Source organism: Ctenopharyngodon idella, chromosome 15, assembly GCF_019924925.1.
Source record: "Ctenopharyngodon idella isolate HZGC_01 chromosome 15, HZGC01, whole genome shotgun sequence".
Taxonomy (NCBI): domain Eukaryota; kingdom Metazoa; phylum Chordata; class Actinopteri; order Cypriniformes; family Xenocyprididae; genus Ctenopharyngodon; species Ctenopharyngodon idella.
Window position 1 is genome coordinate 11,366,108 of NC_067234.1, and position 16,908 is coordinate 11,383,015.

The window sequence follows — 16,908 nt, forward strand, 5'->3', positions numbered from 1 at the left end:
TCTCAAATCAGTGTTGATAACTATTGGGTGTCCATTGTAACAGCTTACTCCATATAATGTGAAAAATGAATGATGAAATAGCTTATTCAGGACATTACTAAATAAAAAATAACATGCAATTTTTATGATCCTTCTTATTTTGTTATAATGATTAACATTTTTGTATATTCTGAAAGGGGTATGTAAACTTTTGAGCTCAACTGTATCTGGTAAAATGATGCAGTTGAATTAATTCACCCATGAGTATAGCATCCTGTTTAAAAAGAGAAATAGTGGCAGACTAATGTCAGTTTTTCTACTCAGGGGTGTTCATCTCATTTAAATGTAAAATAAGTTATATAGTTCATCAATATCAATCAAGAGTTATATCACTAAATGTATGAAGTAAGATAATACTTCCAAACAATCTTACGGAGGAAAAAAAAAAAAAAAACAGCAGCATTTGTTGTGACTAATTGTGTTCCAATTTAACAAGTCCCAAATCGCCATGCAATGCTGGGGGAGGGAAAGATAAAGTATTTAAGAGCAGGGAAGAGTTTCCTCAGTGGTAGGGAGAGACAGAACAGAGAACAAATATAAGACCGACTGTTTCAATGGAGTACAGGAGAGCTTTAAACTAAATATGAAAAACAATATTTTAGCTCATTTCTTCTTGAAGATTTTTTAAGCTTAATATGTTTGAATAGGTAATAATCATGTATTGTCTTTGTTTTGTTGAAAATTGTTGTTTAAAATGTTTATATTTTCATGTATTTGAGATTAAACAGTTTACAAATTATGAGGAATAACTGTTGTTTATTTTTGCTGTTTTATTTTTGAAGGTCTGTACTACACATTTAAAAAGCAGAATGGGTGACCAATCAAACAACGTCTCTTTTAATGATTTCCAGTTAATTGGATTCACAGATCTTAAAGGGTACCGGCCACTACTCTTCATTCCTTTTTGCATCATCTTAATCTATACATTATTTGCTAATGGTATTTTGATGATTGTCATTGCAAAACATAGAAAATTACATGCTCCCATGTATATTTTAATTGGACTGATTGCAGCTTTGGGATTTTTTGTGCCAACATACTTTATTCCAAGGATGTTGGTCGGGTTTTTGTGGGACTGGAATACAATTACACGACATGAATGTCTAATTCAAATGTTTTGTCTGCATTTTTCTGCTTGTTTTCAGTCCACCATCTTGCTTGGGATGGCTGTGGACAGATATTTTGCTATTATTTATCCTTTACGTTACAATGATTTTGTAAATTTGACAAACTCACTTATTTTCTCTGCAGCTTTTAGCATTCGGAACGCTATTGTCATTATTGCCATGGTTGGCCTAGTTGTGCCACTTACTTTTTGCAGAACAAATATGATTTACCACAGTTTCTGTGAGCATACATCAGTTGTCAATCTAGCTTGTAATGATATTTCTAAAAACTATTTAGCTCTTACAATAGCTTTTGGTATAACATCCGCTGATTGTTTTGTGATATTCTGCTCTTATGTCATCATTTTTGTTGTTATATTTCGCTCTCCTTCTGGCGAATCCCGCCACAAAGCCATTCACACATGCACCACACACTTAATGACTATAGCAATAGCCTATATCAGTGTTACTGCTGCATTTGTTGGGTATAGAGTAGCTACAATACCCCGAGATATCCGTATCTTAACTAGCGCAATGTATCACCTTGTTCCTGCAATATGTAACCCTGTTATTTATGGTCTCAGAACCACAGAAATTAGAACACAAATTGTGAAATTTTTTAAATTTAATAAAATTACTACATATTGATGGTCAAACACACTCCATGTAAGACATTTATAATAAGAGTTTTTTTTTTATAAGGTAATTATCTGTTGTAAAATTGTCTATTGTAGCTTTTCCCCCCCCCCCTCCATCCAGGATGTCAAATCCAAGTCTGCAGAAAAGTTAGTCTCTAAATTTCTAACCAAATTCATTTTTTCTATTTTGTTGTTCACCATTTGTGTGAGTTCATTCTACTCACAACTTACTCTCTATTAGTATTAAGACTGCTGTTAGTTCCATTGCATTAATTTGATAACATTGTATCTAAAAAAATAAAATAACATATTTTACAATTAACTGCTTTATTACCATGTTCATGCACTGTATACTGTAGTTTATTTTCTACCAAATTGAATAAACATGAATGCATTCATTAAACTGTCAAATTATTTTGAAAAACAATGGATTATTGTCATACATGTCTATAGACTAAACTATTGCTTATGGTTGAGTATGTTTAACGACTGGCAAAAGAGGAAAAACTTATATATAAAACTTCTCTGTGATTAGAGTGACCAATGTCATTAACATTTAGACCAATGCAAACCATGTTTAGAAACACTTACAGTATACTGATAACTTCTCATCTATAACTACTTAACCTCAGCATATCCATTACCATAATCTCTTTATTCCCACAAAATGAACAGTATACTATTGATATGTATTATGAGTATCATCAACTCAAGCAAATTAATTGCATTACTGAATGTTTTAGTTCTACTCATTTATACAACTATTTACAACTAATTTCATTTCCATTAATTAAATGTTTGACTTCACACATCAATTATTTAACTTATTATTAAGAGGGGGAATCAAAGATATACTAGAAAGATCCTAACTTATCTTATCTGTTTGGTAACCATGGCAATTTATTTTAGGACAAAAGCTATTACAGAATGATGTTTCTTATGCGCTTTTTCTTATACGGATAGGAAAAGGGGTAACACTTTAGAATACTGATCCTTCATTAATGAATAAATACACAGGAACAAATGAGTAATGCATTATTAACACTCTAGTAACTACTATTAACTAACAAGAAACTCTGATTAATGAATTAGTAAGTAATAGTGCTCAGTTGAAGGTGGTAGTTCACTATTAGATAATCAGTATATTTTTTTCAGTCTATTTTTTTCATACCTCCCAGAGAACTACTAAGAACTACTATATACAGGTTCACAATTAACATGAATGATGCATAATGTATAATTAATTCTAAAGTAAAGGTCATGGTAACACACTAGTAATGACTGAAGTATTACCAAATCCTTCAGAAGGAATTACTAATTATTTGGATCAGTATTCTAAAGTGAGAAACATGATAACTCTCTGGTAACTACTGAAGTCATTGTAAACTTTTTAAGTTCTTGTAAAGTATTGGATAGTAATAACTCAAGAGTTACTATATAACTCTAAAGTAACTACTACTTATTTGGATCAGTATTCTAAAGTGAAGATCATGGTAACCCACTAGTAATTACTCAAGTGTTACTACATCCTTCTAAAGGAACTACTAATTATTTGGATCAGTATTCTAAAGTGAAGATTATGGTAACCCACATCATAAGGAATTACTGTACAAAACTGTACAAAAACATACAAAAACATCAAAAGTTTACAATGACTTCAGTAGTTACTAGAGAGTTATCATGCTTTTCACTTTAGAATACTGATCCAAATCATTAGTAATTCCTTCTGAAGGATTTGGTAATACTTCAGTCATTACTAGTAGGGTTACCATAACCTTTACTTTACAAACCCGATTCCAAAAAAGTTGGGACACTGTACAAATTGTGAATAAAAAAGGAATGCAATAATTTACAAATCTCATAAACTTATATTTTATTCACAATAGAATGTAGATAACATATCAAATGTTGAAAGTGAGACATTTTGAAATGTCATGCCAAATATTGGCTCATTTTGGATTTCATACACATTCCAAAAAAGTTGGGACAGGTAGCAATAAGAGGCCAGAAAAGTTAAATGTACATATAAGGAACAGCTGGAGGACCAATTTGCAACTTATTAGGTCAACTGGCAACATGATTGGGTATAAAAAGAGCCTCTCAGAGTGGCAGTGTCTCTCAGAAGTCAAGATGGGCAGAGGATCACCAATTCCCCCAATGCTGCGGCGAAAAATAGTGGACCAATATCAGAAAGGAGTTTCTCAGAGAAAACATGTTTGAAGTTATCATCATCTACAGTGCATAATATCATCCAAAGATTCAGAGAATCTGGAACAATCTCTGTGCGTAAGGGTCAAGGCCGGAAAACCATACTGGATGCCCGTGATCTTCGGGCCCTTAGACAGCACTGCATCACATACAGGAATGCTACTGTAATGGAAATCACAACATGGGCTCAGGAATACTTCCAGAAAACATTGTCGGTGAACACAATCCACCGTGCCATTCGCCGTTGCCGGCTAAAACTCTATAGGTCAAAAAAGAAGCCATATCTAAACATGATCCAGAAGCGCAGGCGTTTTCTCTGGGCCAAGGCTCATTTAAAATGGACTGTGGCAAAGTGGAAAACTGTTCTGTGGTCAGACGAATCAAAATTTAAAGTTCTTTTTGGAAAACTGGGACGCCATGTCATCCGGACTAAAGAGTACAAGGACAACCAAGTTGTTATCAGCGCTCAGTTCAGAAGCCTGCATCTCTGATGGTATGGGGTTGCATGAGTGCGTGTGACATGGGCAGCTTACACATCTGGTAAGGCACCATCAATGCTGAAAGGTATATCCAAGTTCTAGAACAACATATGCTCCCATCCAGACGTCATCTCTTTCAGGGAAGACCTTGCATTTTCCAACATGACAATGCCAGACCACATACTGCATCAATTACAACATCATGGCTGCGTAGAAGAAGGATCCGGGTACTGAAATGGTCAGCCTGCAGTCCAGATCTTTCACCCATAGAAAACATTTGCTGCATCATAAAGAGGAAGATGCGACAAAGAAGACCTAAGACAGCAACTAGAGCAACTAGAACTTGAGCAACTAGAAGCCTGTATTAGACAAGAATGGGACAACATTCCTATTCCTAAACTTGAGCAACTTGTCTCCTCAGTCCCCAGACGTTTGCAGACTGTTATAAAAAGAAGAGGGGATGCCACACAGTGGTAAACATGGCCTTGTCCCAAATTTTTTGAGATGTGTTGATGCCATGAAATTCAAAATCAACTTATTTTTCCCTTAAAATGATACATTTTCTCTGTTTAAACATTTGATATGTCATCTATGTTGTATTCTGAATAAAATATTGAAATTTGAAACTTCCACATCATTGCATTCCTTTTTTATTCACAATTTGTACAGTGTCCCAACTTTTTTGGAATCGGGTTTGTAGAATTAATTATACATTATGCATCATTCATGTTAATTATGAACCTGTATATAGTAGTTCTTAGTTCTCTGGGAGGTATGAAAAACAGTAGTTACTGATTAGCTAATAGTGAACTACTACCTTCAACTGAGCACTATTACTTACTAATTCATTAATCAGGGTTTCTTGTTAGTTAATAGTAGTTACTAGAGTGTTAATAATGCATTACTCATTTGTTCCTGTGTAGTTATTCATTAATGAAGGATCAGTATTCTAAAGTGTTACCGGAAAAGGGTATTATAGAAGCACTCTAACTCAACAAAAAATCCTAAAAAACTGTCTTAACTTTAGGACAGCCCCACTGGTGTCTTAACTTCAAAATTATTTGAAAGGCAACTGTAAAAATCAAATAACAATAGCCCTGTCTGAGAACGGTGTCACATTTAATAATGATACAAGATGAAGAACAGCGATGATGGTGACAAGATTTTTTGAACACCCAAATGATGTGCTGCACTTTGATGACAAAACACTGATAAATAATTAAAGACTTCCATGAAATATAGTGATAGGCTTTGCCTTTTTCTACCAAGCTTAACAAAACTTCTCTTTCTGCAGCACTTAATTAAAAGCACTCCTGTTTTTTTAACTCCATTTTAATCTCTAGAAATGTTTACTTCACTGCAGCTGCTTGGGCATGGTTGGTTGCTTGGCAACAGACCTGACAGTTGATTACCAAACTCGGATGGAGCGGTTTAAGATTTCCTAACCACAAATAAGATGAGATTTTGTAAGATAGGATAAGATTCCTAAATCAAGATAAGATTAGATTCTGTAATACAAATTTAACTTATCATATCTTAAGTTAAGACCTATAAAAAGTTTCTGTAATACACCCCCAGGTATCTATTCTCAATGCATTATAATGCATTTATGATACACTAAAAGAAATTTGCTCAAATATTACTGAAAGGTCAATGTAATAAGTAGAAAAAGTTATGTGAACTCAATAATGATTATGTTAATCTGAATTTAAACTTTTGAGTTGCTAGTTCTCAGCATGTTTTGCATCAGACTGTATAAGGAGAATAAATGTTGAAATTAAATGTTTTTTTTTTTTTGTTTTTTTTTTAAAGATTAATGTTTTTTCAAAAGATTAGTACAGGGAGAGATGTGTGTCAGGGGTTGGCTAGTATAGATAATCCAAAGATGATGCGTGACAGAATGAACGATTAGATGATATTTAATAAACACAGAGAGCAGGAATGCATACACAAACTACGTAAAATTAACATAGAATCAGGAAATGATGAAAACCAAGGGATTAAATACACAAGGGAAGGTAATCAATAGAACAGGGAGCAGGTGTGAAACTCAATTAGAATCCATGGAAACAAACAAGGAACTAGAACTCAGGCAAACAGGAACAGGGAAACCCAAACTAAATGACAACACAATGAAACTAAACATATCCATGATCCGTAATGCAGAAGCTGGCAACACAGTAACATCAGCTTTGATAGGCTGAAGCAAGTCGCTCCCAGTCATGCAGGAAGTATGGCAAAGATATGCAGCGTCTCGTTCCCTTCTCAGGGAAGAAGGGTTACAGTCATGACTCAAGACGTTCCCTTTCAAGGGAACTTGCACTGTGTCGTATGACGATACTTTGGGGAATGAAATACCCACCTCGCCATACTGACAAATGCCTGTCCTGGTGTGAAACTGTTCAAGCACAGCTCAGTACAAGAGCACTCAAGACCCCGGCGTAGCTATTAGGTCCAGGCTATAAAACCTCACAACATATTGCCATTCTTAATGCCATACTTTGGGTGGAATAGGCTTACTGGCAGAGGTGAGGGCAGATTGCACACTTAGAGACCAGAAAATTGCCTCCGGAATCCACCTGCTGATTGTTAGTTAGGTAGCTGGGCAGCCCTCTTGGGGGGCCCAAAGCATACCAACAACTGGTCAGTGTTTTTCACCAAGCAGTCATACAAAAGTAGATGTAGCTTATCTGGGTCTATCGACACAGGAGGAGGATGAGGGCCTGTACGACTATAAGCCAAGTCCAAAGGTCTGAAGAGTGCCAGGGAAAACTCTTATAAAGTCACGGCTAGATCATCCTGCCAGGACTCTAACCTGAGCTGCAGGCCTCACCCTCATAATGCCACAAAGGAATCAAATTACCAAGTAATGCTTCCCCAGAAGTCCAGCACTTAGTGGTGCATGGAAGGTGACTGGTCGTCATGCAAACTTTAAGTGTGGATGGGGAAAGACCGGCAGAGAGACAGTCATGAACGAACTCCAGCACTGAAGCCACTGGGCAGTTAACTGGGTCCAACTAACAGCAAAAGTGCTTTCGCTTATGGTATAAAGATTGCTCGTAGGGGGAGCTCTACAGTTGAGACTAGTCTCCACAACCTCAAGGGTCAGCCCTCCTCTCTCTAGAACTCCTGGGAGCAGAGCAATCACGGAAAACATGTACAGACAAAGCCTCAGCTAAATATGCAGTAGGGCTGGCACAATATCAGATTTTTCACACCATGGTTATCGTGGCCAAAAGAGTTCACGGTAACAATATATTGCGATATAACGGAAGAATATGTAAAAGTATGGTATTTGGTGGTAAAAAGCACCCCTGCTGTTGGGGCAAAAATAAATAACATGATAATAAATAGCTGTCTGACAATAGGGCGCAACTAGCAAGACCTGCTCCTCATCCTCCCTGACCTTGCACAATGTCTGTGCAACTAGGCTCACTGAGGGAAACGCATATTTGTGTAGGCCCTGGGGCCAGCTGTGTGCCAGTGCATCTGTGCGTAGTGTTCCCCCAGTCAGGGATTAAAACAACTGGCAGTGGGTGGTTTCTGGAGAGGCATACAGATCTACCTGCGTGGCTCCGAAATGACGCCAAATCAGCTGGACTGCCTGGGGATGGAGTCTCCATATTTGTGATTGTGCAGCTTGTGATAGCTCATCGGGCACATGGTTAAGTGTGCCAGGAATGTGAATGGCACAAAGGGCTAAAGGTTTGGTGGCAGGCCGGTGTGATTTCCACCCGGTGAGTGCCGCATTGCCATGCCCATCTCGGGACTCAGCCGTGAAGCCAATGCTGAAGCAATCTCATATGAAGCAAACTGAGCTGTGTTACTGCTGCTGCGGCTGCCATATACCCCAGGAGCCTCTGAAAGAACTGAAGCAGTTAAGCACTGACCGGGCACATTCCTCTGTGAGGCGTGCTGTCCGTTCAACCGAATCCAACTCCATATCAAGAAAAGAGACCCTCTGCACTGGCAACATTTTGCTCTTTTCCCAGTTGACCTAAAGACTGGGTGAGGTGACTGAGCACCAGGTCCCTGTGTTCGCATAACTAATTTTGGGATGTGAACACCACGTTCTCTCAGGGGAACAAGGTAACCATTAGTACCTAAGCAGATTTTTTGACTGCTTGGAAGACTGCCAATATATCTCAGTGGGTCCTGCACTTTGGGGTTCCTGTCCTGAGTGGTAGGCCCTGAGCAGGCTCTGGTTATGGAACAGGAGATACAACTCTGCTGGGAAGGAGACTATTAAAATGTGTTCCTCCTTCCAACAGAGAGTCCAAGTTTTTCAGCCAGTATTTTATTGTTCCGAAAAAGGATGGGGGGTTGAGTCCAGTTTTAGATCTGTGCGCTGAGGCGAATCGGGACATAATCAGATCCGAGGACTGGTTTGTCACGATAGATCTTTTGGATGCGTACTTCCACATTTCATTCTTCCTCAACTAAGGAAGTTCCTCAGGTTGCTTTCCGACAACGCATACCAGTATTGGGTTCTTCCTTTCGGCCTAGTCTTGTCACCCCATGTTTCTGGCTCAACGTGTGAGCAGATGGCTGATCGGCATTGAGATGCCTTCCTTGAAAGTATGGGGGTTAAGGCTGAACGCAATGAAAAGTGTGTTTTCTCCATTTCAGAGGAACACTTTCTCAGGCGTGGTGGTGGATTAGATGACGATGCAGGCACGTCTTTCTCCTGCTCATGTCAGTTCAATCCTCACAGCCGTGAGCAATATAACTAGGCCAGTCACTCACTGTCAAAGAGTTGCGAGACTGTTAGGTCTGATGGCAGCTGCGACCAACGGGATACCTTTTGGCCTGCTGTACATGAGACCTTTGCAGTAGTGGCTCAAGACCAAGAGGTTTCCTTGAGGGGCAACCCATTCCGCATGATCAAAGTTACGCGCAGGTGCTTCGTACTTTGGTTATGTGGAAGAAGTCTTGGTTCTTGTCCCAGGGTCCTGTGCTGGGAGCTCTTTGTCGTTGCGTAATGCTTACGACAGATGCCTCCCTCACAGGCTGGGGAGCGATCATGGATGGTTGCTCAGCGTCTCTGAATGGGTTATCATTTTTCCTGGCACCTGCCTGGTGATGATGACTCTCTACATCCCTGGGCACTAGATTTAGCCCGGGGAATGGAGACTCCACCCTGAGTTGGTGGAGCTCATTTGGGGTGCAGACGTGGCTGAGGCTGTGTCTGTACACGGTTTCCCTGAACGTTCTACTCCCGGGAGTTCTGGAGAGCAGAGTTATGGAAGTGTGGGTTTGGCCTCTGAGGGGACACAACTCATAGACTCAGGTCTCTCAACTAACTCCAGAGCTCCCTGCACAAGGAAACTGGCAGAAATCATCAGAAATCATTGGATCCAGTTACTACCCGGTTGGTACAGTGCTGGAATTTCAGCAGTATCGATTCTCTGCCGGGTTATCCTCCTCCACTCTAAAGGTTTACAGCTGCCTAGCTGCTTACCACCCACCTTTGGGTGGTGTCCTTTGGGAGAAACCCATTGGTGTTTCCTTTGTGATGCGTCGGATCAGGAGTATGGTGGCTTTGAAGCCTTTTTTTAAAAGGGGTATCCCTACAAGAGGTCTGTGATGTGGCGGGCTGGTCCTTTCCACACACTTTTGTCAGGTTTTACAACCTAGATTTGGGCTTCACCCCTGGGTCCCAGTTGCTTGTCTTAGTTGTGCTCGCCTGATTTCACAAAAGACAGGCACTGGTCAGTATGGCTGCGTGGGTATAAATGTTCCCACAGCGTCATTCTTGACGCAACGCAAGTTCCCTTGAAAGGGAACGTCTCGGTTACGACTGTAACCTTAGTTCCCTGAAGAGGGAATGAGACGTGTTGCGTCGCCATACTTCCGGCATGCCTGTGATTGACTTGCTTCGGCCTTTTAGAAGCTAACATTGTTTAGTCTGGGTGCGCTTTATAGTTTCCTGGTCATGACGTCACCCACCTTCCGTCACGCCATTGGACTGATTTCACAGGTTCCCACAGCGTCATTCTCGAAGCAACGTCTCGTTCCCTCTTCAGGGAACTAAGGTTACAGTCGGAATCGAGACATTTTCTCACACTGGTTCCTTTACATTTTTTTTTTTGGTAAAAAAGCACTACACAAATAAAATAAATTGATCATCAGATTTGTCCACAAAAAGCATTTTTATTTGTTCATGTTGATTAAAAAGATATAGAATTCAGAATATTACCAAAAATAAAGCATTGCCTTTTGGGAAAAATTTCAGTATTCTTAATTACTGAGCCCTAAAAGAAATACATAAAGTCTACAATATGAAGTAGACATATACTAGTATACTATTATAACATATTGAACATTATGTGAACCTAGTTACACTAGTCACACAAATGTTCAAACATGGAAAGTAGTAGCCAAGTTATTAGCTCATTAATGAATCAGAAGATTACACAATTCAGTAGAGAAATATGATTGTAACTGAATATTTTGTGAGCCTAGTTATAGTAGTCACACAAACAGACAAACATGGAAACAGCAGCTATTAATTAATCTATAAATCAGAAGATGACACATTGCAGTAGATATATACTGATGTAACTCAACATTGTGTGAACCTAGTTACACTAGTCACACAAATAGTCAAACATGGAAAATAGTAGCTATTAAGTCATTATGAACCTAGTTACACTAGTCACACAAATAGTCAAACATGGAAAGTAGTAGCTGTTAACTCACTTTCTATACAATAAATCAGAAGAGCTGAATTCGCTGGTTACCATGCTGTGCAAAAGAACGTTTAATGAAAGCATCCATGTCTAGAACTTTTGAATTGAGCTTTGGATTCCTTACAGTCTATCTCCATATGCTGTCCAACTGTAGATGTTATGACACAACCCCTGCAGTGTTCTTGATAGCTGTCTTTTTCGCTTAGGGAGTGGCATGTCTGAGGAAATGCTGCAACTGTCGCATGTCTTGATAATCTCATCCCAGACATTATTGAAGGAAGTCTCACTACGGTACTCTTCAAAGGTTTGTTTCAGAGCTCCAATGAGATCAACTGCTTTTGACATCTCTAACTTAGGAGACTGAAGCGTGTCTGATAAAAATTTTGTGCTACCAAGAACAGTCTATCACGATGGCCTTCCTCTGAAATGTCCTCAAGCACTCTTTTCACAGCTGGCAATCGATCCATTAGGTTTCGGCAAGTTATACATCTGCACGCCCACCTGGTGTCACTCAACCTCTGGAGCTCTCTTGTTGCACCCTCGAACATCTCACTTTGCACTTTTAGCCATTTTTGGTGAACATACGAACTGGAAAAGAAAACATACAGCCTCTCCAGTAAGGAAAAAAAAACATACAGCATCTGGAACTGACTTCACACAGTCCGCAAGAACTAGGTTCAAACAGTGTGCACTACAATGTAACCTTGTCCGACAAGGTTTTTCTGTATTCCAATCTACATTTCTCCAAACTTTCAATTATTACTTTTGTTAACCCTGCAGCATTTAACAAAGACCATCTGTTTTTTCTTTTGTTTTTTAAGGTCCTTTGTCTCATCCGCTATAAGAGCAAATTGCTCACTCTTTTTTACCTCCTCAATAATTTCATCACGCACCATTCCGGCTAAACTTTCAAGGATTTCGTTTTGAATTGTGGCTGTCGCCGGCCAATGACATTCTCGCGTTTGAATCACATGCTTCAGACACTGTCACACTGGAGGCATTCCCTACAAAGTGTCTTTGGACACAGTGCAAGTTCATATTCAAAAGGAACTCCTGTTTTCTCCAAATCCTGAAGCCTGATTGGTTCACGTCTGTGCAACCATTGTGCGCACCCAAACTCTTTCTCGCCATTATAGCAAACCAAACTAAATTTTTACATACTCACAAAAAGAGCATTTAGTAACACTTTCTATGAAGCCTGTATTTATAATGTATTATAAGTGTATTCTTAATGCATTACAATGCATGCATAATGCATTATAAACAACATTATAACATGTTGTACCAACTGATAAATAATCATGACAGTAGTTATAATATTTTATAATACTTTGCTATTTGCGGTTATAACTTTTAAGAGTATGATGCATTACAACACCAGATGAACCCTGAAATTTATAATGCATCATGAGGGTATTCTTATAATGCACACATAATGCCTTATTACAAAAAAAATCAAGCTATCGGCTCGCAGAGGTTTCCGTTTTGCGCTTATAGCACAGCGCTATTGGATTAAGTTCGCCATAAGTGTCAGCAAAACTGATGCAATGCGAGTTTACCGTATCGAAAGGGAAAGTTTACGGTTACTCATGTAACCCTGGTTCCCTGAGATAACGGAATGAGCATTGCGTAGCTTGCCGTGCCATTATGCTGCACAGCATGTCATGCTAGCTGCTCCTCAGTCGAAAGATTCTGACTATACTGCATTTCTGCATGACTTATATAGGCAGTCAACCCCGCCCTTTTTGGTGAGCTGAAATGCCAAAAATGCAGTTACACAGATGTGAACCAATTAGGCTTCAGGATTCTGAGAAAACAGGAGTTCTCCATAAGCGTCAGAAAACTGATGCAATGTTCATTCCCTTTATCTCAGGGAACCAGGGTTATGTGAGTTATCCTAAGCATACAGCATTTATCTTGCTTAAAACGTTTCTTTCGTCATCTTTTGCTATATCCAGCAAAGTAAACCATCAGATTGAACAAGATTAAACATTGTCAGATTAAACATTTAAATAATAACATTAACAACAATGACCAGATTTTAAATGAACAGAGAATGTTGGTTGGATGATCTACCAACATGCATTACCACTACATGTTCAAATAAAGTTGACAAAAAAAAAAAAAGTTTTTAAGTTTTATAAAATTATAAAAACCACACATTTCAGGAGAAGGTGCTCGCTGCAGAGCAAATGGGTGGAGCTTACGTTAGCTCCCCCTCGCTAGACGTCCAGTGAGGAGGAGCGAATGTACAACCACACCCTAATTCTACCCTAACCCTACCCACAACTCCATTTCTCCACCCCATTCGACGTCCAGAGAGGTGGAGAGTTCTATCCCTCCACCCCACTGGACGTCCAGAGAGGCAGAGCTGGCCATCATAGACTCTGCAGTGAGCACTTGCATTTTAGCCTTTAAAACATTTTTTAAGAAAAGGATGAGTCAAAATGATAAATGATAATTGGTATTTTATCTGCTCTGTGAATACTTCAAGGTACCTTTTTTCCGAATTGTTTATATTTTTTGAATACACATCAGCTTATTTTCCATCAACTGGTTTAAATGTACAAAATTGCATAAAAATCACCCTGATTTTTGCATTGGTCCAAATCTTTTGAATCACCAAAGGAGACATAAGGCTGGTTCAATTTACACCAGTCATGCATTTGTAGTGTTCAAGATACATTTGTAGTGCTCTGACAAGGCACAAACTGTAAAGATATTCATTCTTCCAGACTGAAAAGGATGAGAACAGAAGACCTATACAAAACTAAGCGGTGTACCTTCAGTACAAAACTGACCTACGGTTGAAGTATCTCATCTGGGGCATATTCAAGACAAGAAAGTTTACTGAAAGGGCCTTCCAATAGACTGAAAAGAGAGCTTAACAGAGAGTGTGCACAAGAAAATGAACTCCAATGGTTCAAATAGAGCAGCCTCAATCATCTCCAACACCACAGACAGATCCCACATAGAAACTAATATAGGATATGTTGAATGATCTAAAGGCGTACAACCATGAGCCCTCATAATACACAAATCAATCTTGATGTTGAGGATGGAGACATTCTAACTGGGGATCAGAGAACTCTTGAACCCGTTGTTCCTGAGCAAATTAATTTCTGCCACCCCTGAAAGTGTTAAGATCAGCCAATCATCAGGACTGAGACACCACTCAAGGTTAAAGAAGCGAGCAATGCAATGGTAGTCCATTGTATCCAATGATGACATTCCTCCTCATTAACTGTGTTCTCTGATAGCTATGGAGTCCAATCCTTGATCAACAAATTTTCATGTTGCACATGTAAAGTCAGTGTGGGTGAGGACAGGCATAGCTGTATGACCGCTCAGTCTTTTTAGCTGTTACATTATGTTCCTCTCCTATTTTAGCTGCTCTATTCCTGCATGAAAGTGCTGTTGCCATGTGGAACGGTTATGTTTTTAGCTGGTCTTAATACCGCTTCTTCTGACCCCCTGAAGACTGGTGAACCACATGAAGTTGTCCATATAGAACTTGTCATGGTAGGTGATCTTGAGGCACCTTGCTAACATGCTCGACTTAAGTTAGTATTAAGTGATTGTGGGCTCCATGCTTTTGAGGTTATCCTAGCAAGTACACTTTCACACCATGTGATCCACAGAATTCACTTCAGGCAACTATTTGGAAGCACTGCAGCCACCTGGTGTACGTATGTGGCCTAGTCTTCAGAGCTGATTAGGAGAGTCAAACTTCCTACTGCAAATGGCTTTAATGATAGTAACTTTGGTGTGCAGTTGAAGGTGCTTGTTTTGAAAGACCTTTCGTCTGAGATTGCCAAAAGTTGCAAAGGTTTGTTTTATCTGGTTGTGATTGACATCACAGTCCTCTGAAAGGATGCTGCCTAGTTTTTCATGGTTAAAGCAGACATAGTGGGTGGGGGGCTGGACCTCCATTGGCATGCTATATCACCTCCATCTTAGAAGAGCTGACTGACGGGCAGAGTCTGCTGTAGGTCTTCACAGCAGCAACAAGGATGGTTTGCTGGTCTTCTGCAGAGTGAGCCACAAGCAGTCATCAGCATACTGCAACTCAAAGATTTGCACTGTTGAGACAATGGTGGTTGCTTAGTGCCTTTGTATATTAAAAATATTTCTGTCTAGCCTGAAGTCTAGAGTGATCCAACTACTTCTTTCAAGCTTGCCATGATGAAGCTTCGTAACACATTGGAGGAAGATGTGTACTAACACACACTCTTGTCATGCATTGAATTTATTATACTACTTTTAAAAACTAATGCCTTTCTCTCAGCCCAACTGTGTTATATTATGTATGTTGTTTATTTTTGGTGAACTAGAGACTTAAAATGATTGTCAATGTTGTAATCAACATTGTTTTTAAACCTGATGTGTTTTTTTTTTTTTAAATAAAATGGATCAAGTTAAAAGTAAACAATCAGCAGCTGACCACTGATGCAATATAAACCTGGTGTTTTCCTTTTTTCAATACACAGGTATGATATCTCTTGTGATAAGTGGTCAGAGTCTAATTAACAGAAAAATAAGATAATTGGACCCTTGGTGATGTCAACTGTACCTCACGGTTCAAGCTAATCTTAAGCCTCCCCTTGAGTGCCACTTAGTGTGTTTACTGCCAAGTTGTAAGTTTGACCCTTGTTATAGCAACAAAAACATAGAGGACCCTTGAGATAGGTCTAGCTAATCAAAGTCCAGTAATGAGTGATGAATTAAACTTTGTGTAACTTTGCCCCCTTATGACAGTAGTTAGGGAACTCTTAGAAAGATCTATCACCATGACTCTTAAATGTCAGTCAGACCTTATAATAATTTAAAAAAAAATAATAATAATTGTAAAAAATGAAAGGATAAAAAAAAAAAACAAGTTTATTGGCCATTCACCCATGGGGTTTCCCTGTCAAAGGCCAGAGACACTGGGATAGGCTCCAACATCCCTACGGCCCTACATAGGACGAACAGTTTGGAAAATGGATGGATAGATGGAAAATCACCATATGCCCATTTAAAGAGCCTGATCAAATTTTAATCTTTGAAAAGTTGCCTTTCCACAACTTTTTGCAAGTTGTTAAGCTGATAACACCAGTGACAAGAAATCAAGGGACAATCATTTGGTATGAACAGGACAAAGGATTTTTCAGGAACTTGACAAATTATTATTATTATTTTATTTTTATTTTTATTTTTTTCGTACAATATGTGCAAAATAATATAAAGTTGTGCAAAACAACAAACCTTTTTGTATTATTTAATAAACGCTTTAAAATAATGCCTTTTATGTGAATATTGAAACTCTTTTTCATCATTGAAAATTCTAGGGGCCCATTTTTCATCATATTTTACATGTCATGTCTGCACCATAAAAGAAACCTTGTAAAATCTACCATAATATAATGCAATATTTGAAATATGGAATATTTGTTTATATGTCACTAGCAAAAAGTATATTGTCAGAATGCAACCTTTTAGTTGCCATCAACAAAAAAAAAAAAAAAGGGCCCATATGGTGACATACACCAGAATGGGCCATGCTAACCACCCAAACCTTGACCCCTTAGTAACATGTTTTGTTTTGTTTTTTTGTTTTTTTTTAATCTTGTTACATAATTATATATTTTACAGACTCATGGGAACATGAATGGTGTATTTAGAGACCATGATTTCATTTCAAGCTTTCATTTCACTCTAACCTGTGCTCTTCCCATTACATTGATGAACTGAAATCTTTGCTCAT

The 16,908-nt window shown here is 38.7% G+C and overlaps 1 protein-coding gene across 1 annotated transcript; it reads left to right on the forward strand.

Annotated features, from left to right (window-relative positions):
- Positions 1 to 848: 848 nt before the first annotated feature.
- On the forward strand, positions 849 to 1,793 carry or55c1 (odorant receptor family 55, subfamily C, member 1). The gene has a single exon (XM_051862587.1). The coding sequence runs from the start codon at positions 849 to 851 to the stop codon at positions 1,791 to 1,793; it is 945 nt and encodes a 314-aa protein (XP_051718547.1).
- The last annotated feature ends 15,115 nt before the right edge of the window (positions 1,794 to 16,908 follow it).